Below are 26,929 nucleotides of genomic sequence, written 5' to 3' on the forward strand. Positions count from 1 at the left end.
ATCTAGCACATCAGGAGGATGGATTCTTTCACCTTCTGGCTGACAATTTATATAGTACTTGGGTGTTTATTTTTAAGAGGGACAGGTATTTAAAAATTCATCCTGTCCTATCTGCAGTGTCGTGGTTTCAGAATCCTACCACGTCCTTCAACTAAATGTGTTGAGCTCTGCCATGATGGCCATATTAACAATTACTGAAAGCAAGTGATGCTTGGAACATGTATTGAACCACAAAAAGATAGACAAAGATGGGCAGCAGCCCCCCAGTAACTGAAATACCAGCTGAGTTGTATCATCTCCCATTCAGACAAGCACTGAGATGGCAACCATCAAGGAGTCATGGTGTTTACTTAGCTGAAAACTGGATGAAAATGACAACAAGGCAAGGGAGATCAATGGGGAAGGGAGCAGAGTTGCAGTGGGAGTATACTCTCCCCTTTTTCAGTGTGGGCTCCATGACACATTAAGTCAGCGAGGCTTGATGGGTCCCTTGGCATTCATCTCTACCTTTAGATCACATTGCCACTCAGCAGTGGGCTGCTCTCCCCATTTGCCCCTTGCCCAAAAGCCTGGCGTAGGAAAAGGCGGACAGCAGTGCGGTCAGGCAACCAACTCCTAGGAGACGTGCCGGCGGACATCACAGCACGTAGGGGGATATATCTGGCTCGCCTGTAATGAAAGTCAACATTGGCAAAATGTCATATGAATATAATATAAATGAGAAAAAACAAAATTTCAGCTGAGTGGGTTCAATTTTTTGCCACTGAGAAATCAATACTGGTGACTCATTCAGAGATGCTGGGATAATACCTGGAAGGCAAAGGCTGAAGTCCGTAAAACAATTTGAGAACTCTGGAAAATTATGATGGAGCAACTATTGTGAAGTAGAAATAGACTGGATAAACTGAATGAGGCTATTTCTGATTGTATATCCAGTCACTTTGAATGCAGTCACTGGTTTTTATGTGTTCTGATCCCACAGATATAACCATCTTTCCTTACTACATTTAAAGATAAAGGTAAAGGTTTTCCCTTGACATTAAGTCTGTAGATCATGTGGCTGGCATGACTGCATGGAGCACAGTTACCTTCCTATTGATCTATTGATCTACTCACATTTGCATGTTTTCGAACTGCTAGGTTGGCAGAAGCTGGGACTACAGCAAGAGCTCATTCCGCTCCCCGGATTCGAACCTCCAGTCTTTCAGTCGGCAAGTTTGCCAACTCAGCAGTTTAACCCGCTGTGCCATCAGGGGCTCTTACATTTACTGATATAAAACTGTTAACCGTGATAGGTTGTCCCATCTCTCTGCTGTAGCTCCCCAAAGGTGAGTTGGAACAAATAATAAATAGAGTGATCAGGCCCAAAATAGTTCATTTGTCTGTTTGGAAGGTAGATTTTTTGGACAACTCCCAGAATCCCTAGCTAGCATCACTATGTTGTCCTAAATGTAAGTTTTCTAAGCTCAAGGACATGGTGTGCATATGTAAGATCACATATTTCATTTGTGGAACTTCTGGTTTGAAAAGGAGAACTAAAAGCCGCCTTGGTACACGTGTTTTACATTTCCCACAGCTACCACGCTACAGGAAAATTGACATTTGCTGCCATTCCCATTGCAAAGTTATGGCAGCTTCCCCCCATTCCCTTCAGTCAAATTGGGAAAAACAGATGCACTGCTTTCAACTCTACCGTGGCTTTATGGTATAGGAGGTTACTCTAATCACCCTCCTGTAACATACAAAAGAACTGAAGTTGCTAGTTTGGTGATAGAAAAACTGGCAGTGGGCCCTGCTGGGTTCCAAATGGGCCCAGTGGATCCCTCCCACCCTGGAAGGTTGCCTACACCTGAGTTAAAGATAGCAGGGAAGGCCTCCCTGTATATGATGTTGAAGAACCACTAACTCTGAGAACTATGATCTGACTGTGCGGCAGTTTCATATATTCAGAAGGTTGACTGTGTTATTAGGATTCCATACACATGCGGTGAGGAATTTTTGAATTGCCGAATCTATGAGACTGCTTGAATTCCCTTCCAGATAGAAGAAAATGTTAACAGAGACAGACTTTCTTAAAAAGATGTAGATTGAGAAGCTTCAGGTTGTTCTATATTCCACCACATGCCTACAGTCTCTGAGCTAGGCTAGCTTATATTACTTTGATCACAGACTGACTGAACCAAGACTTACCTGTAGACATAGGCAACAGCCCCCAAGGCGGCAGCAACAAGGACTACTCCAACTACTAGTGTTATCTGAGATGAGGCTGGACTTCTTCCTGCTGGAGGAGAAGGAATGAATACTGGGCACTCATTTACAGGGAGGATACATAGCACTCCGAAATGTGAGAGCATTTCTTAGGATAGGTCCAGAATGCCTCTGTGTACCTCCTTCACCATACACGAGATCATCACGAAAGAATAAGAAACACAGAAAAAGACTTGGTGTTGGGAGCAAAAACAGGTAACAGCATTGCTGATGACGAAAAAGGGAGTTCTTCTCAGATGACAAACTTTTAAGATGGGATCCGAGATGGATTTCAGACATGCAGAAAAATTGGTTCCCCAAACCTTACCTTGGATGTTGACTTGAGTGCTGGCTACAGCCAGGCTATTGGCATTAGCCAGTGAGATGTTGACACAGTAGACGCCAGAATCGTTGAAGGCCTGGCGCAAAACTAGTTGGCAGTCAGGGCTCGGCTGGACCGGGCTGCACACTGTCTCCTGGGCTACCAAGCACTCGGGGTCAGAAATCGTTGTGCAGACTTCATCGGGGAGGCTAGAAAGCAGGAAAAAGTCTATTATGGGGGCCGGGCTGTGGCGCAGGCTGGTGAGCAGCTGCTGCAATAAATAAATCAATAAATGAGGTCATGAGTTCGAGGCCAGCCCGTGGCGGGGTGAGCACCCGTCAATTAAAACCAAAATATAGCCCCTGCTCGTTGCTGACCTAGCAACCCGAAAGATAGTTGCATCTATCAAGTAGGAAATAAGGTACCACTTATAAAAGTGGGGAGGCAAGTTTAACTAATTTACAACGTTGGAATGAGGAAGTGAGGAAGTGCCATCAGAGTGGATGGTGAAGCAGCTGCTCCCCCCTGTGGCCAGAATCAAACATCCCCCTCAGAAGGTTAAATTGCCTCTGCGTCTGTCTGTCTGTCTGTCTCTGTCTCAGTTCGATGTGTTTATGGGCATTGAATGTTTGCCCTGTATTTATATAATGTGATCCGCCCTGAGTCCCCTTCTGGGTGAGAAGGGCGGAATATAAATACTGTAAATAAATAAATAAATAAATAAATATTAGCCCAAATGTTTGGAGAAAGCCAATCTCCTCCATCTCCTCCACTGCATAATGAATGTTCCCCTTAACCCTGGGGTTTTGAGATTTCTGCTATGTCATTTTGCTTTGGCTTTACTGTAGCCCTGCTTCCTCTTTTGGCATAATGAGAAGAAGTAGTCTCAGCAGGTGGGCCACAGTCCCCCTTTTTCTGACTTCCTTCTCATCTGTTTACTTCAGTCATCACAGTGCAGGGGTCCCCAAACTGAGACCTGTGGGCCAAATGCGGCCCTCCAAAGTCATTTACCTGGCCCCTGTCCTAAACTGTCCACCCCCCACCCAACAATCTGAGGGACCGTGAACCAGCCCTCCACTTAAAACGTTTGAAGACCCCTGTCATAGTGTAAAGGGAGAATGGAAATCACCAGGATGCAGGGCAGAAACAAGAAGTCCTGCTAGCAAGACCTACCTTCCTTGGCAGGTCACAGTGAGATCTACTGTGTTGTCAGCAACAGCTGTTACCAGTGGTACAATTTGCACAATTTCCACACTCTCAATGCCCTCTGCAAGAGAAGAGAATGGAGATGGTTACTGACTTTGCCCTAGTTGTTTTCTACCTAATACATTTCCCTTTCCCCTGTCTACCTACTCCTGATATTGGAGACAAAAATTAAGGCTCACAACTTAGCTGACTACTACTAGATATTATTTATTTATTTACATCATTTCTATCCCACCTTTCTCGCCTGAGGGGACTCAAGAAAAATAGTCAGGATTTTTCTTGAAGCAGAACATGGAATGGAGTTTTGCACCCATCTCGCATCCACCAAGTTTATGTCATTTTTTGCCCCCCTGTTCTTATTGAATCACTCTGTTATTGGGATTTGGAACAGCAGGTTCTGGCACCTATTCATTGGTTGGAAGGAGGTGGCCCTAATTATTCAGATGCTAGATCAGGGCCAGGCTGTGGTGCAGGCTGGTGAGCAGCCTGCTGCAATAAATCACTCTGACCATGAGGTCATGAGTTCGAGGCCAGCCCGTGGCGGGGTGAGCACCCGTCAATTTAAAAAAATAAAAATAGCCCCTGCTCGTTGCTGACCTAGCATCCCGAAATATAGTTGCATCTATCAAGTAGGAAATAAGGTACCACTTATAAAGTGGGGAGGCAAATTTAACTAATTTGCAACGTTGGAATGAGGAAGTGCCATCAAAGTGGATGATGAAGCAGCTGCTCCCCCCTGTGGCCAGAATCGAACATCCCCCCCAGGAGAAGGTTAAATTGCCTCTGCGTCTGTCTCGGTCTTGGTTCTATGTGTATATGGGCATTCAATGTTTGCCCTATATGTATATAATGTGATCCGCCCTAAGTCCCCTTCAGGGTGAGAAGGGCGGAATATAAATACTGCAAATAAATAAATTAATTAATAAATAAATTAATAAATAGATAGATTCCTTTCCAAATTATTTGAAACTATTCACCCAGCCACCTCCTCCTTGCCTAAATAATTATCAATGAGAGCACTATGGTATATTCTAACATTTGTGCATACTGAGTTATTGTGCCCCTTCAACTGTCATTCCCATTTCCTTGGACTCACGGACAATGTCCAGATTAGTGCCAAAGGTCCCATAACGGTAGAGCAGGCAGCTGGAAGGTGCTTGACGTTTTACCACAATCTGGACAACCTCAGTTGCAATTGTTCCTGTTTCAGTCGGGACAGACACAGGCAGACTGATGGTTGCTGCATCTTCTGTGGAACCTGCAGGGAAGTCATTCAAAGTTTTAGGGAGAAATGTCCACTTCCCTCCCCATATCTTCTCAAAAGAGACAACTGCTGTCAGGAGAAGGGCATGAGTGCATTGGCCCACATCAGAAAGTGAGGATGTCCCAGGATGTATACCCTCAAAAGGAATGCTTTTTTGCTGTCTTCTGAGTGGGGAACTGGGTAGAGGCTGTGCTGTATGATGTATGCATTCATAGAGGCCAGTAGCAGGGGATTAAAAGTATGTAACTCAAAATATGTTTCCATGCTTAGAAAAACAGCCATGGTGTGCAAGCGTACACTGCATGGAATTGGGGGGGTGGACAAACAATTTGCTCAGCATACCTGCAACTGGAGAGACTGGGGTATTGGTTGCACTAGGGAGTGTTGTCGATGCCCCAGGAAGCACAGCTGTAGATGCTGCTGGAGACAAAACTGTAGATGCCAGAGTGTCTGGGGCATCCTCAACTGTCGCTGTAATGGAAGAAGCCGGTTGTTCAGTGCCTGGTAGAGATGCAGGTACGGCAGTGGCTGCAGCTGTCGGTGCAATGGTGCCTGGGAGAGATGCAGGCATGGCAGTAGTCATGGCCAAAGGGTCCTCAGTGCCTGCAGTATCATCAACCACATTGGCAGAGACAACAGTTGCAGGGTCTACAGATGCAACAGCTAAACCGGCCCCTTCTGGCACAGCACTGATCACAGTGACTGCTGCTGCTGCTGCTGCTGTGGACAAAGGATCAGCTTCTGGGGTTGCAGGCTCCGGAGGCTGTTCACTTGGGACAGCTGGAGTCACAGGGTCTGGTACTGAAAATGCAAAAGGCAGTGGGGAGAATGAGAGAGAAAGTTAAAAACAAAAGATTACTTAGGAAAAGTCCTGCTTTATTAATTCCATCTGTTTTAAAAAGCGACTTAGACAAAGGCCATATGCATGACACAGAAACTATTTTTTCATAATGAAGCCTGATCCTTTGGTCATTTTTTTTTTCGTGTCAGGAGCAACTGGAGTCGCTTCTGGAGTGAGAGAATTGGCCGTCTCCATGGACGTTGCTCAGGGGACGCCTGGATGTTTTGATGTTTTTACCATCCTTGTGGAAGGCTTCTCTGATGTTCCCACATGGAGCTGGAGCTTATAGACGGAGCTCATCTGCACTCTCCCCAGGTGGGATTCGAACCTAGCAGCTTTCAGGTCAGCAACGCAACCTTCAAGTCACGAGGCTTTAGTCCACTATGCCACCGGGGGCTCCTCCTTTGGTCATGATCTGGAACTAAGCTATTGAAAACTATGATAATCTGTTATAGCAGTGATTCTCAACCTGGGGTCCCTAGATTTTTTTTTGCCTTCAACTCCCAGAAATCCTAACAGCTGGTAAACTGGTTGGGATTTCTGGGAGTTGTAGGCCAAAAACATCTGGGGACCCACTTTGAGAACCACTGTATTACAGAGTATGGTAGATTGTGGTGGTGGGGGGGGCTCAAGAATTGGAATCAATAGTAATATTGTTCAAGGCTTTCACGGCTGGAATCACAAGTGTTGTGAAGAGCCAGCCACAGATGCAGGAGAAACGTCAGGAGAAAATGCTACTAGAACATGGTCAAACAGCCCAGAAACCACACAACACTCCAGTAGTAATATCCCCTGGCTTCTACAACCTCTACCAGTTCATAAATTTGTAAGATGGACCTCTATACATGCTGACTGGGGGATGCTGGGATTGTAGTCCAAAAATGTAACTTCCCCAAATTCTGTCTTAGGGTTAATCAAAGTGAAAGGCAATTAATCCTGAAGATAAAAGTGGTTTTTGGAGACTTAACACAACTGTGCTAACATTCACCTCAGAAATATTTGGTGTTATAGTTTCCTTTAAAAAAACCCTCTGTTTCTTAGTTGTCAAGTACTCCTGCACAGATATTTCTGTGACAGATTTCTAGAGCAACTCAGTGGGTACAATTTCCCAAATTCCCATTATTATGGCCAGTGGACAGGGTTTATAGTAGTGGTTCCCAACCTGCGGGCCACGGCCCAACAGTGGGCCGCAAGAACAAAAATCTGATCTGCGAAACTACTTTCTCTTTATTTGTTTTCTTTTTTTATTTATTTCTGCTCCTTTCTGCAGACCACATCAGCTCGAGATTATTACATATGGTTTTCTGTAGGCGAGCAGATGGCAACTACTGGGTGGCATATGTTCTGTATCAGAAACTAGAGCTGATGTGGTCTATCCAATGCAGTTTTCTTAATCAGCACCCCAAATAACCAAACTGAATCTAAAGTTGACAAAAAACTGATTTGTAACTTTTTAATGTTACTAATGTTGGAGAGTGGGCCCTGATCAAGTAGGCCCTGGCCAAAACAAGGCTGGGAACCAATAGTTTATAGGAACTGTATTCCACAAGACTTTGGAGGATCCCAGATTGCCTCACATACTTGACCACTGACCAAGTAGGAATAGGAGTTAAGCTTTACAGGATAAGTGACATTGCTAATCTTCTGACATGAAGATCAGCTATGGTGGAGAAACCATCTTTCAGAGACGCCTCTCCATTATTGCTAATTTTCCCATTAAAAACCCTTGAGAGAAGCACGCAGCTTGAAACCTGTCCACCAGTGCTCTCAGAAACATTAGTTTTAATTGGTGACAAAGTTCACCCATTAAATACCACAAGGTCAAGTACTATGGAACTCCTGTGGCCATCTTCCACCATTCCAGGTTTCAGGGTTTGGTGATGCAAAGAAGTAGAACTGTGCCCACATGCTTTTTACATCAGGGGGTACTGGATATTCCTTACATAAGCATGTCAAAAGTACAACTGCCAATATAAGCCAGGATTACACTGGCATAATGCCCCATTGTCCCACATCTACTGGCCATTCCAACATGAGGGTTCTGAGCCTTGTCATTCAAAATAGTGATTATCCTGAGATTACCACATTCCATTTCTTAAAGAAAATATTTTTTTCAAGGCAAATCAATTGTGCTATGTCTTTTGCTATATGTAGATTTCTCCAAGATGTGTGCTTTATTCTTGGTGCAGAAGATGACTTTCTCTCCTTATGCTGAAAAAAAAGCCAAGCTCAAAAGGGATGTAGGCCTCAAGAAGAGCTTCGAAGCACTTACCAGGGCTCTGAACGCCTGCCGAGCCTGTTCCTGGGATGCTGCTGACTGTAGGCAAGGCAGTGGGGCTTTGAGCTGTGGTGGGGCTTGGGGTTGTCACAGGGATGGTAGCCTGAGCCACGGTGCTGCCGAGGGTGGTGGTGGGGATGATGAGGGGCTCCTCAGAAGTGCTTCCACAAGAGCCCAGAGGGATGGCAGCCTGGAGCACCACACGAGGGCTGAAGGTACCCACAGTGAGGTAGGTATGGGTAACCATGGTGGCCTGAGAAATCAAGGTCCCACTCCCATCGCCAAAATCCCAGGAGTAGGAGATGTCAGCATCACGTAGGTATTGGCTGGGGTCATGTAGCCGCACTCCAAAAGAGATTGCTCGGTTAAGCACAAAGCTGCCGTCGGCCCCGTCTACATCTAGCACCTGTGCAATATCCACGTTGAATGGGATCTGGTCTGGGAAAGGGAGGAGAGAGGTCAGTAGGGGGGCTGGGAAATGACATGGACAGTAAAAGAGAGATTTCCTTCTGTGGAAACGTCCTTCAAGGATCCCACTTGGCTGAACCACCCTGCTTCTCCTCCTGCGACCAAGTTAAAAGACATTTGTAATTAGTTACTTCTTTTGGGAGGATGGGGCTTGAGGGCATACTGAAGTTTAGTTTCAAAATGATTTTTTTAAAATTATAAATAGTTCTACGTAAAATTATACAAACGTTCAGAACATTTTCCATTGGTAACACATGTTTACATTCTTCCTCCTTTTTCTCCCTCCCTCCCCTCCCCAGGAAAAGTTTACAAATTTTCTATATTTATTACAATTGTTCGATCATGAGGATAATCTTGTTTAATTCCTTATATTTGTCTTTCCCCTTTATTCTGTAAATTAAGTCTTTCCATTTTGCCTCCCATGTCTTGCTGATTTGGCCTTTTCTATAGAAACTTTTCCTTTCGTTAATGTAGTCTTGGAGGAGGTCGTCTGTTAAATATTTATACAGTAGAGTCTCACTTATCCAAGCCTCGCTTATCCAAGCCTCTGGATTATCCAAGCCATTTTTGTAGTCAATGTTTTCAATATATCGTGATATTTTGGTGCTAAATTCATAAATACAGTAATTACAACATAAAATTATTGCGTATTGAACTACTATTTCTGTCAAATTTGTTGTATAACATGTTTTGGTGCTTAATTTGTAAAATCATCACCTAATTTGATGTTTAATAGGCTTTTCCTTAACCCCTCTTTATTATCCAAGATATTCGCTTATCCAAGCTTCTGCCGGCCCGTTTAGCTTGGATAAGTGAGACTCTACTGTAACATGTTTTAGTGTCCCATTTCTTTTGGTCCTTCCAGCCTAAGGCGACTGAGGCTTTAATTGCATCTAACATATAATTTATTAATCATTCCAATTTTTTAGTTCCCCCTTCACCTTCAATTTTCTGGAGGAAAAATTCTCTCTTATGCCAATCTATTTTTATTCCTAATAGCTCCTTCATTTCTTTCTTAATTGTTTTGTGGAACTTTTGTCTTTTTTTGCAATCCCACCACATGTGGGTGTATGTTCCGGTTTTCCCGCAGTTGTGCCAACATTGTTTTGAGGAGGTTCTGGTTATATGGGCTAGTTGCACAGGCGTTTTATACCATTTTGTCTGGATTTTGAGTTGCATTTCCTTTATCTTTAAATATTTTATTTTATTAATTGAATTTATCCAATTATCTATTTCTCTCTCATTACAACTTAGTTTCTCCTTCCAGATTTCTGTCAAGGTATTTTTTATATTGTATAGTTTTCCTGTGATTATTTTGTAAATGTATCCCATGGTTCCTTTATCTTTATCTACTTTCCATTTTACTATTTTATCAAGATCTGTCTCTGGGATTTCCTTACTCTTCCATTCTGTTAACTTTTTAGATAACCCTCTCCATAATAACCAATTTCCGTGACCGCACTTATTTTATACTACTAGTGTAACAAGTGGAAGTTTATTATTGGTTTTTAAAAAAATACTTTTTATGGGTATTTTGCCAGACATTTATTCAAATGCAATGAACTAGTTTTTAAACCCTCTTGATAAGTAATAGAATTACTGTTTCAAACATAATAAATTGAAAAGTTTTTTTAAAATAATAATAATAATTTTTATTGCATGTAAGTGTTTCATTCTACACATTGTGATATATATCCTATTTCTTCAATTCTATAACACTTTCCCCCTTAGGATCCCATGTGCATTCCTTATATATAAAGAAAGTTTTTTTCTGTTCATATTGAAATTAGTGTGCATTTTACAATTGATAGCATCTTAAAATTGAAGGAACATTACATCACTTTTCATAAAATGTACCATTTTAATCCTATGTATACATTTTCCCCTGAAATTCCCTCTAAGGTAATTCCTTCCGCCTCCCATCACCTAAAATACAGCTACTAAAACGTATGTTTAAAAATAAGGAAATATAAAAGAAAATTTAAAAGTGAGTTCCCATTTCCTTCACCTTAAAATACATTAATAATAATAATAATAATAATAATAATAATAATAATAATAATAAACTTTATTTATACCCCGCTCCATCTCCCAAAGGACTCGGGGCAGCTTACACTGGGACAAGACCAAAACAGTATTACATCAATTAAAACAGTAATACAATAAAATCGCAATATAATAAACACATCTTACAAAAGTTAAAATAACTTAAAACAGACAGTAATCCCAATCCGTGGTCAAGTACCATAGGCCATAGGCCATTTTAAGGGGAATGGAAATCTGAAAATGCATATTCTTTGGTGACTAGGGATGGGAACGACTAAAGGTAATAAAGCGCATGGAATGCATCACTAAATGCATCACTATGCGTTGTCCCACTTATAATCTTTTTTTTCCGTTTAACTTCATTTATTTCTTATAAATCTTCAAACCCCACAAGTAACTTCACATTCTCTTTTTTAATACTGTATAAATATAATATAAAGGTAAAGGTTTTGCCCTGGCATTAAGTCTAGTCATGTCTGACTCTGGGGGTTGGTGCTCATCTCCATTTCTAAGCCGAAGAGCCGGCGTTGTCCGTAGACATCTCCTAAGTCATGTAGCCGGCATGACTGCATGGAGTACAGTTACCTTCCTGCCGGAGCGGTACCTATTGATCTACTCACATTTGCATGTTTTCAAACTGCTAGGTTGCCAGAAGTTGGGGCTAACAGTGGGAGCTCACCCCACTCCCCGGATTTGAACCTCCAACTTTTTGGTCAGCAAGTTCAGCAGCTCAGCAGTTTAATCCGCTGCGCCACAGGGGGCAGGTTATTCCTCTTCCCCTCATTGGTCCAAAGAAGTTCTGTCAACCTTCCAAATATTAAAATTATAGGAGAGCCAGTCGTTGTCTTGGCCCCCTCCAACTTTTAAGAGTTTTTTGGGGGGAGGGCAGCAATGCATTTACTAAAATGAGAAAGAGTTAGTCTTGTGAATTTCCTTGAGGATCCCTCTCCCCATTTCAAACCTTTTATTCAGCCCAAAGAAAAGCCTTTAACACTCACCAGTGATGCTGAACTGTGATGAGGTTCCTCCTATAGGGATGAATTTCTCACGACCCCGGTAGTGATAGACTTCCACTTCCATGCTATAGGAGCCCAGGGGTACCTCACCTGTGTCAATGGTCAGCAAGGAAGCGGGACCATCTACTACTTGCCAGTAACGCCCTGGAGAGGAAGAAAGATGGAAGATAGTGTCCCTATTGACATGGACACAGGATGCTAAGGAGGAGAACACTGGATTTGCAGAGGGGGAGATCCTTCCATTCCTAGTACTCTTATAGCATGGCAATATTAAGTCCCAAAGTCCCAAAGGCTGCCCACATGCATGCCTGCATATGCACACACAGATCCCAACCTGAAATGCCTTTTTGGCCAAAAGGCAGGAGATACATTTAAGAAGGGTTTCCCCTGACATTAAGTCCAGTCGTGCCCAACTCTGGGGGTTGGTGCACATCTCCATTTCTAAGCCGAAGAGCCGGCGTTGTCCGTAGACACCTCCAAGGTCATGTGGCCAGCATGACTACATGGAACATGTTACCTTCCTGCCGGAGCAGCACCTATTAATCTACTCATATTTGCATGTTTTCGAACTGCTAGGTTGGCAAAAACTGGGGATAACAGCGGGAGCTCACTTCGCTCCCCGGATTCGAACCTGTGACCTTTCGGTCCGCTAGTTCAGCAGCTCAGCGATTTAACACACTAGGGGCTTACCATTTAAGAAATGAAGGCTAAAGAAATCTCCCATGAGCGCTGAAATTCTAGTATATTCCCAAGTGGAATGCCCAGGAAGAGACTACAAGAAGAAATGTAAGTTTCACTATGGCTACAGAAGATGGCTCACAGGATTTTCATCCCTACTGAACTACTTTTCTTTGAAAAGCTCCACAGTTAGCAGCAATAATCTAGAAATGTTCACTTGCATACATAGTCCAAGAACTGAAATAGAGAATGCCACTTCTTCCAATTACAGTAGAGTCTCACTTATCCAACGTTCTGGATTATCCAATGCATTTTTGTAGTCAATGTTTTCAATACATCGTGATATTTTGGTGCTAAATTCGTAAATACAGTAATTACTACTTAGCATTACTGCGTATTGAACTACCTTTTCTGTCAAATTTGTTGTATAACATGATGTTTTGGTGCTTAATTTGTAAAATCATAACCTAATTTGATGTTTACTAGGCTTTTCCTTAATCCTTATTATCCAACATATTCGCTTATCCAATGTTCTGCCGGCCCGTTTATGTTGGATAAGTGAGACTCTACTGTATTCTGTTCGGCAGCAGGGCCTCTTAGCTCAGTGGAAGGGCATAGGCCCTGCATGCAAGCAATCCCAGATTTGTTGTGTTGGTGAAAGCTTTCATGGCTGGAATCACTGGGTTGCTGTGAGTTTTCCAGCCTGTATGGCCATGTTCCAGAAGCATTCTCTCCTGACACCTCCCAGCAAAGAATTCCCCCAGGCAGGTATCAGCCAGGCCTTGAAGATGCAAGGCCTTTCGATGCTAATCAAGCTGGCCAATTGCAACATTCACGCTTGCCTCAAACAGACAAGAGTTCCTTCTCCCACCCTGGACCTTCCATAGATTTATAAACCCCACTTGCCTAGTTTCCAACAGACTTCACGACCTCTGAGGATGCCTGCCATAGATGTGGGTGAAATATCAGGAGAGAATGCTTCTGGAACATGGCCATACAGCCTGGAAAACTCACAGCAACCCAATCCCAGATTTAATCACTGTAGCATCTCCAGATGAACTGGAACAGGATTGTTTGAACCACAGGCAACCATTGCTGGTCAGTGTAAACACTACTCAGCTATGCCATTGCTGATATTTTCCGGTTCTACAGTACAAAGAGTTACATTTTCTCTGCCTCAGCTTCTGTGCTGGACAGAAACACCATCGCAGCAGGAAAAGCTGTAAATCTTAGTGTTATATTGAAGAGAAGGGGGGAAAAGAACATTTATCTAGAAAGCGAAATGTGTGTTTATTTTCTTTAATGCACAATTATTTTATGCATTATTAACATGTGTTAGGAGCTCCTGGTGGCGCAATGAGTTAAACTCTTGAGCCAGCAGGACTGCTGACCCACATGTCGGCGGTTTGAATCTGGGAAGTGGGGTGAGCTCCCTCTGTCAGCTCCAGCTTCCCATGTGGAGACATGAGAGAAGCCTCCCACAAGGATGGTAAAACATCAAGCATCCGGGTGTCCCCTGGGCAACGTGACTTGAAGGTTGCAAGTTCGAATCCAATCTGGGGAGAGCACGGATGAGCTCCCTTTATTAGCTCCAGCTCCATGCAGGGACATGGGAGAAGCCTCCCATAAGGATGGTAAAAACATCAAAAACATCTAGGTGTCCCCTGGACAACGTCCTTGCTGACACCCAATTCTCTCACACCAGAAGCGACTTGCAGTTTCCCAAGTAGCTCCTGATTCAGAAGAAAAACAAAAACATGTATTTAATATATGCATGTACATATTTCTTTAATTTTAGATATGTTCATCTCATGCTTTCAACAAAGTCCTGGAGCAGTTTGCAGAGTTCTGGTTTTTTTTGTTTTTTAAAAACATATTTATTACATGCTCTCTTTCTCTGCTGAAGGTGATCAAGAACGAGCATTAAAAGACATAAAGGGTGTTATAATGAATCACTTGTTAGGCTAACGCCTAAGAGGGGCACCCTGGGACATAGCGGGGTGGGAGGCTGTCCCTCCCTGGACAAGGAGCAAGCACTTACCCCATGTTTGCCAGACATAGACAAACTTGCCACGTTTCCCACGGTCACTTGGGGAGAAAGGCTGTCCATCAGGAAAGAAGCAGTCAGAAGCATTGGTACCCTGATCAGGGAAAACAGGGTCTCCTTCCGACACATAGGTACCTGCAGGGCAGGGAGGGGGAAGGGGAAATAGGAGGAAAATTAGGTAAGCAAAGGCCTGCTTGGCCTGAGACTTCAGCAGGGGCTTTCATACAACATATACATGCATTTAGCTCACCGTTGACGGTGCAGTTGTGGCTCCACACGACACGTCCATCTGGCAGCACCGTCTGATTGCCAGGGAAGCGAAGGGCAATGCTGAACGTGGCTTTGGCACCGGTGATAGTCGGGGCATCGTTGCTGATATCAAACGTCACCTCCCCACCTGGGAAGGAGAAGAAAGGCGTAAAAATGGCTCACTGCCACCAAGGCAGTCATGGAAGCATTTTGAGGTCTGTTGAACCTCAACCTATTACTTCCTCTCCTTTGGTACAATTCTAAAGCCACACCTTTCCAGCAGTTGCGCTGTTTGGCGTCTCCTTCTCTCCATTTGGGGTACAGACGTGAATTCCAGGTCTTGTACCCTGGGTGCTTCTGACTCCAGTTTTGTTCCCGCTTGTTGTTTCTGCCGTAGGCCCCTAAGGAAAAACAGAAATAGTTATTTTCACACACAGAGAGAGGGATAGATTGCTGTAAAATATTTCCATTATCATGCCATCCCTTCTTGCTGCTCCCCATTCCTACAGTTTCACGCAGCTTGTACAATTTGCCTTTTGGCACTACAAGGTCCAGCTCCAGCCTTATCTCATTACTAAAGGCCCTTGAATTAATTTTATTTGCAACAACCCATCCTACATCAGAACAGGATAGATTGTTGAGTACACTGTTTATTTAAAATAATGTACAATAGAGTCTCACTTATCCAACACTCGCTTATCCAACGTTCTGGATTATCCAACGCATTTTTGTAGTCAATGTTTTCAATACATCGTGATATTTTGGTGCTAAATTGGTAAATACAGTAATTACTACGTAGCATTACTGCATATTGAACTACTTTTTCTGTCAAATTTGTTGTATAACATGATGTTTTGGTGCTTAATTTGTAAAATCATAACGTAATTTGGTGTTTAATAGGCTTCTCCTTAATCTCTCCTTATTATCCAACATATTCGCTTATCCAACATTCTGCCGGCCCATTTATGTTGGATAAGTGAGACTCTACTGTATATTCTTATAATATACTAGCTAAACCTGGCCATGCTTTGCGGTGGCTCAGTATGATATGAAATGAATGTGAAAATAATTAAAAGTATTGTAGCAAACATTGATTCACTGAGAAAACATATTATTCCATTCAATACCCTGGCTTGCATTGCTGTGTCTATGCGGAATGAATGGTAAGGAATGAAAAAGAGGTATATCCCATCCTATGTGGTTTTCTCTTCACTAAATTCATTATTAAGACGTGCATATTGGTATGCCATGTTGTGTCAAAATTTCAAGTTGATCGACCAACTACTTTTCCGAGTTCTGCATGCACAATCATACGCAGACTGTAGTCAGTGACCTCTGCTTTCATGAAAATACATGCCTGTTGAGAACCCAATCAAAGCACTGTCAGCAGATAGCCATCCATCTTTACACAACACTGACTGAAAAGCCATCTCCCCAGGATAGAAGAACAATGATTTACTAGCAAAACATAGCTTGACTGGGATTTGTCGGTAACTTTTCCAAGATTTTTTTAAAGGGAACTTTCTGAAGTTTATGGGAACCCATGTTGTAGATGGAGGCAGGTGAAAGCATTTTTCATGTCTTTTAACTAATGTAGCATTTCTCAACCTGGTAGTCAGGACCCCTGGGGGGGTCAGGAGGTGGGTGACAGAGGTGTCACTGAAGACCAGTATTTTCTGTTGGTCATGGGGGTTCTGTGTGGGAAGTTTGGCCTAATTCAATCCATGGTGGGGTTCCAGGGGCTCTTTGATTGTAGGTGAACTATAAATCCCAGCAACTACAACTCTCAAATGTCAAGGTCTATTTTCCCCAACTCCACCAGTGTTCACATTTGAGTATATTGAATATTTGTGCCAAGTTTGGTCCAGGTCCACCAATGTTTGAGTCCACAGTGCTCTCTGGATGTAAATGAACTACAACTCCAAAACTCAAGATCAATGCCTACCAAACCTTTCCAGTATTTTCTGTTGGTCATGGGAGTTCTGTGTGCCAAGTTTGGCTCAATTCCATCGTTGCTGGGGTTCAGATGGGTCTTTGATTGTAGGTGAACTATAAATCCCAGCAACTATAATTCCCACATGACAAAATCTTTACCCACCCAACGCAACAATATTTAAATATGGGTGTATTCGGTATTTGTGCCAAATTTGGTCCAGTGAATGAAAATACATCCTACATAATAGATATTTACGATTCATAACAGTAGCAAAATGGCAGTTATGGAGTAGCAAGGAAAATAATTTCATGGTTGGGGGTCACCACAACATGAGGATAATATGGGATTGCGGCTTTAGGAAGGTTGAAAACCACTGAACTAATGCAATCAAGATTGTATAACTATCTTGCCTTCACTGCTTGTGGGCAAGGAAGCCAAGAGGGATTTTCATGAAGACAGGAAACTATTGCTGTTGTAGTATGCCTGCCTTCGAGTAATTCCAGACTTACGGAGACCCTAAGGCAAACCTATCACAAGATTTGCTTGGCAACATTTGTTGAGGGGAAGGTTTGCCTTCACGTTCCTCTGTGGCTGTTACCATATCCCTTAAAACTATAAGCTTATACAAGCAAATCAAGTTTGTGTTTTGAAAAGTGTGAGCTCATATTAGGGGCTGCTCCTGTCCACTTTGGGGATTTGCCATAAGAAAAGCCCCTGGATTTCTCAGTTATTCCATCCCCGGCAACCTTAAATTAAAATACTCTCAGATTACAAAATATAAAACTATGGAAGAATGTGTAATCTCTTCATTCTCTACTTTTCTTCTTGCTTCCTTCTTTCAATCATAAAAAATGGACACCCTCCTAATGCAGCCACCGATTCCTTTTGAGGAAGAGTTTTTAGGGAAGCATTTACGTAATTCTATTTGCAGTAGTTTAAAAAATTCTTTTCCAAAAAAAGGTGATTTTGTTTTTAAGACTAATTTGTGGTATTTTGGCGCCCCTGGTGCTGCAGTGAGTTAAACCGCTGAGCTGCTGAACTTGCTGACCCAAACGTCGCAGGTTTGAATCTGGGAGCGGGTGAGCTCTCGCTGATAGCCCCAGCTTCTGCCAACCTAGCAGTTCGAAAACATGCAAATGTGAGGTCAACAGGTACCACTCCGACAGGAAAGTAATGGCGCTCCATGCAGTCATGCCAGTTACATGACCTTGGAGGTGTCTACAACACCAATTCTTTGGCTTAGAAATGGAGATGAGCACCAACCCGCAGAGTTGGACAAGACTAGATTTAATGTCAGGGAAAAACCTTTACCTTTGTAGCATTTTAAAAGTATCCAGGTATCAGGAATCAATGGTTGCAATATTATTCAGACTTGTCTCAATTGGACTGCAGCTAAAACATGCTATTTTGGGTAAGTCTGATTTGATAATATCCTATCCTTTGAGATAATAGATCCAGGATCTGGTGGGAAACGATTCTGCAAGCACCACCAGCTTTGGACTAAATTCTCACATTGACTTGTGTTCTAGAATAGCTTTGTCTCCAAATACAGAGAAGGACTATTTCAGAAATACGTTTTCCAAGCAGACCTGGAACTTTACGTGTACCAATTTTTAACTTCCTTGACAGTGTGACAATAATTTATGCTCACAGTATAGATCTCTTTCAAAAAAGAGTTCATATTATTAAAAATGTACATTGGGTCATCAGCTGTGGTTTGATTTCAGGGGCCCCTATGGGTACCAAAATCTGTGGATGCTCAAGTCCCATTATATACAAGGATATGGTCAAATGGTGGCTCTTATATAAAGCGAAAAAATTCAAGGTTTGTTTGGTTTTCAAGCTGATAATGCACAAATATCTATAATGATACAGAAAAATAATGTATGTGTATACACTCTTGTAACAATCCCAAGAAATGTAATACAATTCAGGTTTCTACAACTCTATATTAAAGTAATTCTCTTCAAACTATATTGCATATAACAAAATTGCTTTCAGGATTTCATAAACAAAGGTGCAATATCCATGTCATACTCTCACAAAGTATACTATATCAAAAGTAAATAACAGACAAAAAGAGACAACCAAGTCCATATTATTCCTGGAGTTGCGTAGAATCTTGGGCCAATGTCAATTGCAGTAAAAATATTCAGTGTCCAAGATAACAGTTTCTATATTCAAAGGAATTCTTCGTTTGCTTCGCAACGCCAAGAACTGGAACACAACAAGGTCTCCTGGGTTGTTCCCCTTGTTTCGTTATCACTTCCTCGGGTGTTGTGTCTGTTTTAATTTTATTGTGCTTAAAGGAGTAAAAATAACATACACAATAGATATATGAAACTCCCATATTAACACTACTAAAGAAAAGGGTTTTTTTTAAAGAAAATGATAAAAAAAACCGCTTCTCTACTTACATTCTTATTAGTAGCTCTGGCTCTGTTTTAAGTGGAGTTCTATAACGAGCAAATGAAAGATTTCCAGGATGCCTCTTAAGTAAGGTTACATGTTACAGAAAACAAGTGTAATTTAAAGCTATGGTACGCATGGGCTTTTTCATTAAAATGTAAATACAATGAAATATAACAGTAAACAAGGGCATACAATGCCCTTGTTTACTGTTATATATTGGAATAACCACCAGACCCCTTAAAACTAGGATAAACGAACATTGTTCACGCATAAGGAATGGATCCACTGACTCTTCATTGTATTTACATTTTAATGAAAAAGCCCATGCGTACCATAGCTTTAAATTTTGTGCTTTAGAAAAAGTATTACCCAGACCAAATGCAGATGTGAAAAGACTTCTTCTGCAAAGAGAATCCTTTTGGATTTTCAAACTACAAACATTAACTCCTCAGGGGATAAACGATAGAATTGATTACACTTGTTTTCTGTAACATGTAACCTTACTTAAGAGGCATCCTGGAAATCTTTCATTTGCTCCAAGGAAGTGATAACGAAACAAGGGGAACAACCCTGGAGACCTTGTTACAAGAGTGTATACATATACATTATTTTTCTGTCTTGTTTGGTTTTCAAGCCATGAATGCAGAATTTGGAGATACAAAGGGCCAAGTGGAATTAGAGCACATTTTACTATATGGGTTTAGGTAAAAGTAAAGATTTTCCCCTGACATTAAATCTAGTTTTGTCTGACTCAGGTGGTTGGTGCTTATTTCATTTCCATACTGAACTGCCGGCGTTGTCCGTAGACACCTCCAAGGTCATGTGGCCAGCATGACTGCATGGAGTGCCATTACCTTCCTGCCGGAGCGGTACCTGTTGATCTACTCACATTTGCATGTTTTCGAACTGCTAGCTTGTCAGAAGCTGAGCTAACGGCAGGAGCTCATCCCACTCCCCGGATTCGAACCGCCGACCTTTTGGTCAGCAAGTTCAGCAGCTCAGCGGTTTAACCTACTGCGCCAATAGAAAAGGCCCTAACAACTGGGATCAGCAAGACTGGTTAATCCCAGGCCTTTCTATTGGAATGTCTTAGGAGAGAGAAAAAATCCGTAATAAGTTTGAAAGGACCAGATTCATCTCTGAAACTGACAATATTAAAACTCTCCAGTCTGCGTTGCTGTTTACAAGTCTGTTGTTTCCAAGATCTCTGGCACAACTGCAAATGCTGCTGTTCTTTCTGAGTTTTCTGTGAGTATTCAACACATTTTTGTCCAACCATATTCAATATGGACCCGGCAGATACCAATGGAAGTAACATAGCAGTGTTTCTGCACTTCTATTCCTGCAAGGTACACTATGGGACAAGAAACATTTTGTCTGAATTTTTAGAGGTGTTTTAGCAATAAATGATAAATTAACATGCAATTTAAATGTCAAAAAAGGCCTAAGAAAGAAAAATGACTTTGAAAGTATATGGAAGAAATTTATTGAAGAAACATTAAAGAGAGAAGATGGGAATCAACCCCCACCAGAAGAAATGAGGTTCTGGTTGGACTATAAAGAAATGGACTCCGGTGATGGGGAGCACAACGGGTAGAACACTGGGGGAAGGAAAAGACTTAATTATATGAATTGTAAAGATTTTTCTTTTTTTTTGTAACAAAATTAATAGTAATGTAATAAAAAAAATTCAAAAAAAAAAGAGGTGTTGCCACCATGACCCATATTTTAAAATAACGTTGAGCTTGCACACATATTATTTCTTCAATTTTTTGCCAATTGCTTGAAGAGTTCCAGCTGATTGGGTTTCAGATGACTGAGTGTATTGTATCTCCATACGTGTTTATGGATGTATGTGTGTAATGAGCAACCCTCATCTTCTTTCTAACTAAAGTATGGCAAAGATCCTTTTTAGGACTACAATATTTGAGTTATCTTGAACAAAAAAGGAACTTTTCAAGCCCCTGGCCCTATCTCTTACCAAAAGCTCGTACAGCAACTGAATCAAGCTTTATATGCAAATGCTCTGTGGAGACGTGGTGGGGCAGCACTCACAGTCCCCTCCTTGTGAGCCGAGTTCAAGTGCGCAACCTTGCCCTCAGCTGAGAGTCACATGAAAGAGCTTGGGCAGAGTCTCCCGGCCTCATGTGACGGGAGCCCCACGGCACTGTGTAGGGCTGAGCCATCACATGCTGCCTGCAGCCGCAGTGGAGTAGAAAAGTCTTGGGCTCCTTGCCATGTGAAGGGGAGAGGATGTAGAGACACTGCAGAACAGACTACGCAATCAAGGAAACACATAGCTTGAAACACTTGGGCTTCAACATTTAGATGAAGTTAGAAAATGGGAATATCCACTAAACTGAGTGGATAGATTCCTAGTTGTCTTGACCTCTGTCCTCTTTTGAAGACCTTCCCTTTTCTAAATACAGTGAAATGAGCTAGGAACGTAATGAAGAACTCCCTGCAAAAAGTATTGTGATGCAACACCTTGTCGTTGTTCCCCTTCAAGTCTTTTCTTATTTATGGATACCCTAAGGCTCATAGGGGTTTTTTGGTAGAATTTGTTCAGAGGTGTTTTGTCCTTGCTCCCTATGAGGCTGAGGGTGTGACTTGGCCAGGATCACCCAGTGGAACATTAAAAACTTCTATTGAAACAGGCCACTGATTCATCTAATCTAGTACTGTAGACACTGATTGACATTATAGAGTTTGAAGAATGTTCATAACTCTACTTGTAGATACCATGGATTCAACCAGAGCAAGTTCTCCATGCAAAGGCATGGTGTAAACCAGGCATGGACAAACTTTGGCCCTCCAAGTGTTTTGGACTTCAACTCCCACAATTCCTAACACCAGCTGTTAGGAATTGTGGGAGTTGAAGTCCAAAACAACTGGAAGGACCAAGTTTGCCCATGCCTACTATAAACTATCTCTTCCTTGTTAACCACATATTTTCCTGCATGGCAAGGGGTTGGACTAGATGGCCCATGTGGTCTCTTCCAACTCTATGATTCTATGATCTAGTGGGCACCATATTACAATGATTATTTGCAAAGCTATCAATAGGGGAACATTGAGTAAGAAAAGATCCATGTCTGCATACTTCTCAAAGAATGAAGCTGAGGCATGCACACCATGATGAATGTTACTTTTATGTAGAACAATCTCAATGTGCCCTTATCACTGATTAGAAGTTAAGAGAGGTGGAAATTGCCACACGTTAGAAAGCAACTCTTTTGAAACCATTACGCCCTCAAGATCACTTTAAAAACTGGTGAGAGTAAATACAGCTATCTGCAGTCAGTAGAAATCTATATCTGGGGAGCTGGTACTATGCAGAAAGGGTTGGGGGTCTTTTTAGCTCTTAAAAGACTCAGAAGAATCCATCCAATTTATTCTTGTGATCCATCCACTACTTCATTGTGTTTTCTTTGGTGACTATACCTGTGTTATGTGGCCAAGTCAACTCCAGGTTATGGTGGCTCTATCCTAGGGTTTTGCTGGCAAGAATTGTTTAGAGCAGTGGTCCTCAGCCTGTGGTTCCCCAGGCATTTTGGCCTACAATTCCCAGAAATCCCAGCCAGTATTACCAGCTGTTAGGATTTCTGGGAGTTGAAGGCCAAAACACCTGGGGACCCACAGGTTGAGAACCACTGGTTTAGTGGATGGGGCTCTTCTGTCAAAAAGTGCTGGGGCCTCGCCAAACTACAAATCCCAGGATTCCACAGCATGTAGCCATGGCAGTCAAACTGCTGTACACAACTGCATTCCTTCTACAGTGAAGAAGCGCCTTAAGCATACCAGTTAATGCCAAATCTGGCATATCTACTACATTTATTTTCCAAATTTGGTTACTGACAAAAAGTGCCCAAGACTCATGCTATGTCTGATCCCACTTTGCAGAAAATGATCATAAAAAAAATTCTACAAAAGAGTTTGGGGGAGACTAAAATGGAATTAAAGTTTGTTGTGAGGTGAAGAAGAATTAATTTGCCTTCTTCAACTCCCTTCCAGTGCATCTAGTTGGTTGAAATAGGAAGAGATGAATTATTGTTACATTACCAGTGGCACCTGTGGAAAGTTTGGATCTTTTGGCTCAGTTGTATACTATGCAAGCAATCAAAATTATGTACAACTGACCCAGACTGAAATGATGCAAAATAATGCCAGCTTCTTCTACACAGTTGAACAGCTACAGCATCAGGCTAACACAGTATAGCAAAAGAAAAAGAGAGGAACAAAGCAGGAAACTAAAGAAATGTTTAATCTGGACTAAGTATGCACACCAACAGATGACGACCAAGAATTAAAAGCTGGTAATATTTCACATATATAAGATTCTCCCAGCCTGCTTTTAATGCAATCAGACTGGTTGATAATTGGATCTGACTGGCCAGGGCATCTTCTGCATATCAAATGTGTGTGTATGTATGTATGTATGTATGTGTGTGTGTGTATATACACACACACACACACACACACACACACACACACACATTCCACATCCCAGACAGCAAGTTCCACCGCAAGGGGATTAGACTGCCCAGATCACCACGAGGTTTGGCTTTACAAAAGCCAACAGCAAAGAGGTGTGTGTGTGTGTGTGTGTGTATGTTCATAACGCCACTGCGACCCATCACTTTACCCAAAGATGCTATGGCTAGTTCTGCATCAGAATACTATCGATATTTCTGCATTTGTTGGAATTGGGGGCAGAGGCAAAAAGTAGGTCCCAGACTATTTTATCCTCACGCGCTATTTTATTAATCCAGAGCTGAGCCAAAATTTAGAACAAGTTGCAATCGGCTTTTCGTTTTCATATCTACATTCTTTTCTCCCATAATTACACTCAGAAATAAGCTTCTTTTAGGTTACGAGAGCTGCCTGTTAGAGTCCGAGTCCGGATTATGCACCTGCAGTTTACTCTAAAGTAAAATTAGAAACCATTCACACACAATTGAAATCACATCCTGTTTGGCTTCAGCTCCATGAAACAGTCTTGATCTTTGAGGTTTAATGAGCAGTGACTGAATAAATGCATCTTTGTCTCTAAGATGGTGAGATACAACTCTATACCAGACTTTTTATTAGACCTATGGAGCCCCGATGGCGAAGTGTGTTAAAGCCCTGAGCTGCTGAACTTGCAGACCGAAAGGTCCCAGGTTCAAATCCCGAGAGCAGAGTGAGTGCCTGCTGTTAGCCCCAGCTCCTGCCAACCTAGCAGTTTGAAAACATGCCAATGTGAGTAGATCAATAGATACCGCTCCGGCTGGAAGGTAATGGCGCTCCAAGCAGTCATGCCAGCCACATGGCCTTGGAGGTGTCTATGGACAACGCCAGCTCTTCGGCTTAGAAATGGAAATGAGCACCAACCCCCAGAGTCAGACATGACTGGACTGAACGTCAGGAGAAAACCTTTACCTTTACCTTATGGGGTCTTTTAATTTATTTCCATATTTCCTCACCATCTGCCTTTAAAAAGGGTAATTCCATGTTTTTTTTCCTTAGGGACTTCGAAATCTGAACATCCCAGGTAAAATGTCCCACAGACATTCAGCTTGTGTTGTTTCAGAGTACCTTGCAGGGAAACAAAACACTAAATGAGAACGGCAAAATTAATTGTTTTCAAGTCCAAATGTCAAGTTTGAGCTCTTTTCACACTTCCAGATGTGGGAGTGAATATGGGTTACAAATCTATGTTTCCAATGTAAGTTCAAAACATTTGAAACATTGGAAATTATTGCAAAGAAAGTTTGTGTAGGCATGAGATGTGAAAATATCCATTGCTGTGGATGTTTGCATTTAAAATGGCAAAAGAAACCTTAAATATGAATCAACCGCCCTGAGTGCCCTCAGAGAAATAGGGCAGGTGATAAATAAAGTTATTGTTGATTATAATAATTCTGATAATAATAATAATAGTAATAATAATAATGAAATTGTGTATGCAGAAGAGTATTTGGGGAGAGTGTTTAGAAAGTTAAGGTATCATCACGCATGAAAGTAAAATAAATATTTTTCTCATCACCTATGCAATAATAATTGTTTCCTGTTACGGTAACAGACATGTTGGGATGCAAAGAATTTTTTTTAAAAAAAGAAGAAATATATCCTTTTGTTCTGTGAAAGCATTGCCACTATTTTCTGAGCTGTGAGATATGTTAACTGATCCAAATATAGTTAATTCTAAGGATGATTTTAAGTGAGCTAAATGCAGTAAATATTAGGACTTTCACATTGTTGGCATATGGTCTGTGTGAGAGCAAGGACCCTGGCTTTATTTCTATTTTATTCTGCAGGGTCTAGTCAAACTTCTTCCCAAACTACAATGTAGTTTGGGAAGAGATTTGATTGGACCCTGCAGAATAAATTCAACATTTGGGACCCCTGATTAGCAAATAATCCTGAAAGTGAAAGAGAAGTAATATATTAAAAATACCTGTATACAAAGGGATATTGTAGCACCTTAGGGGTTGCATCTACACCAGAGCTTTCCAAACTGTGTGTCATGTCACTTTAGTGAGCTGGCTGCAGTATGTAGGTGTGTCACTCAAACACAAGAAATGACAAAAATCTTGGTAATGTATGTTATTATCTTAAAAATCATATATTTTTTTCAAAATGCAAATGAAATAGTTTCATGAGATATGTTGTGTCATCATCATTACAGTTTACATATGTGTCCATATCTCTTATAAGGAGTTTCTTTAACCTCCAGCTTACCTGAAAATCTGCATGTTTAAAAAAGTGTATCACCAATATGACATGTTTGGAAAGCTCTGATCAGGACTGTAGATTAAATGCACTTTAACTGCAATGGCTCAATGTTATGCACTTTTGGGAGATGCGGATTGGTTAAGGTAAAAGTAAAGGTTTTCCCTTGACATTAAGTCTAGTCAAGGGGGTTGGTGCTCATCTCCATTTTTAAGCTGAAGAGCCAGCATTGTCCGTAGACATTTTCAAGATCATGTGGCCAGCATGACTGCATGGAATGCTGTTTCCTTCCCGCCGGAGCGTTACCTACTGATTTACTCACATTTGCATGTTTTTGAACTGCTAGGTTGGCAGAAGCTGGGGCTAATCGCGGGAGCTCACCCCGCTCCCCGTATTCGAACCGCCGATCTTTCGGTTAGCAAGTTCAGCAGCTCAGTGGTTTAACCTGCTGTGCTACCGAGGGCTGCAGTTTGGTTAGGAACCAGCATTTTTTGACAGCGAAGGCTAAAGACTTTGTAAAACTACAGCTCCAGTGATTCCACAGCAGTTAAAATGGTGTCAAACTGCATTAATTCAATAGTGTAGATGCATCCAGAAATGAAATGAGAGAATGAATTATATTCAGAAGTTATGGTTTGCCCAGAGAGTGAGAAGCTGGATTGTACTTACTGCGTTGAGCTGTAGCTACAGCCAAAAGAGCCCCAAGCGCAACCCACAGGTACCACCGACTCTGCAGCATCTTGGCTCTGAGTCCTTTGCAGCCTCCTGAGAATCCAATGGCAAAGGAGTGCAGTGAAGAGCCACTGGCTATAAGAGAAAGATCTCATTTGCATAGCCCAGCCCCTCCTTTGGTCATGAAGGCACCACTGACTTTCTTCTGCACCTCCTCCTCTTTCTAATAATGGGGAGCCATGGGATGTATGATCTAGTCACAAGTTTGCATTGTGGCGAACACAATGGAGCCCCATTAATTCATCCCTTTGCTGGAATTCCAAAGATAGGGATGGGCAAAGCTGAAACACTAGGGCTCTTCATGAAGACAGAAGGTTTGGGGTTATTTAGAGATCCAACAAGGCGAAACGACCAGTTATATAACTTCATTAAAGCGTATCGGAGTGAGATTACAGGGCGCCTCAGCCGCCTGGCCAACCCTCTTGGCTGCCAATTTGGTCCTATAGCATTTAGTTCAAAAACAAGATCCATAG

At 41.9% G+C, this 26,929-nt stretch overlaps 1 protein-coding gene across 2 annotated transcripts; it reads right to left on the bottom strand.

The window, feature by feature from the left end:
• Positions 1-331: 331 nt before the first annotated feature.
• On the bottom strand, positions 332-26,519 carry pmel (premelanosome protein). Of its 2 annotated transcripts, none has more exons than XM_008114424.3 (12): positions 26,394-26,519; positions 14,935-15,063; positions 14,664-14,810; positions 14,408-14,548; positions 11,671-11,832; positions 8,153-8,596; positions 5,382-5,840; positions 4,872-5,033; positions 3,743-3,836; positions 2,576-2,778; positions 2,191-2,278; positions 332-669 (listed from the first exon to the last, which is right to left on the bottom strand). In XM_008114424.3, the coding sequence occupies exons 1-12, from the start codon at positions 26,461-26,463 to the stop codon at positions 510-512; spliced, it is 2,259 nt and encodes a 752-aa protein (XP_008112631.2). In that variant the 5' UTR covers positions 26,464-26,519; the 3' UTR covers positions 332-509. The 2 variants fall into 2 exon arrangements, with proteins under 2 accessions (XP_008112631.2, XP_008112630.2); XM_008114423.3 differs by having other exon boundaries at positions 2,191-2,281.
• Positions 26,520-26,929: the final 410 nt, after the last annotated feature.

This window comes from Anolis carolinensis, chromosome 2 (genome assembly GCF_035594765.1).
Source record: "Anolis carolinensis isolate JA03-04 chromosome 2, rAnoCar3.1.pri, whole genome shotgun sequence".
Taxonomy (NCBI): domain Eukaryota; kingdom Metazoa; phylum Chordata; class Lepidosauria; order Squamata; family Dactyloidae; genus Anolis; species Anolis carolinensis.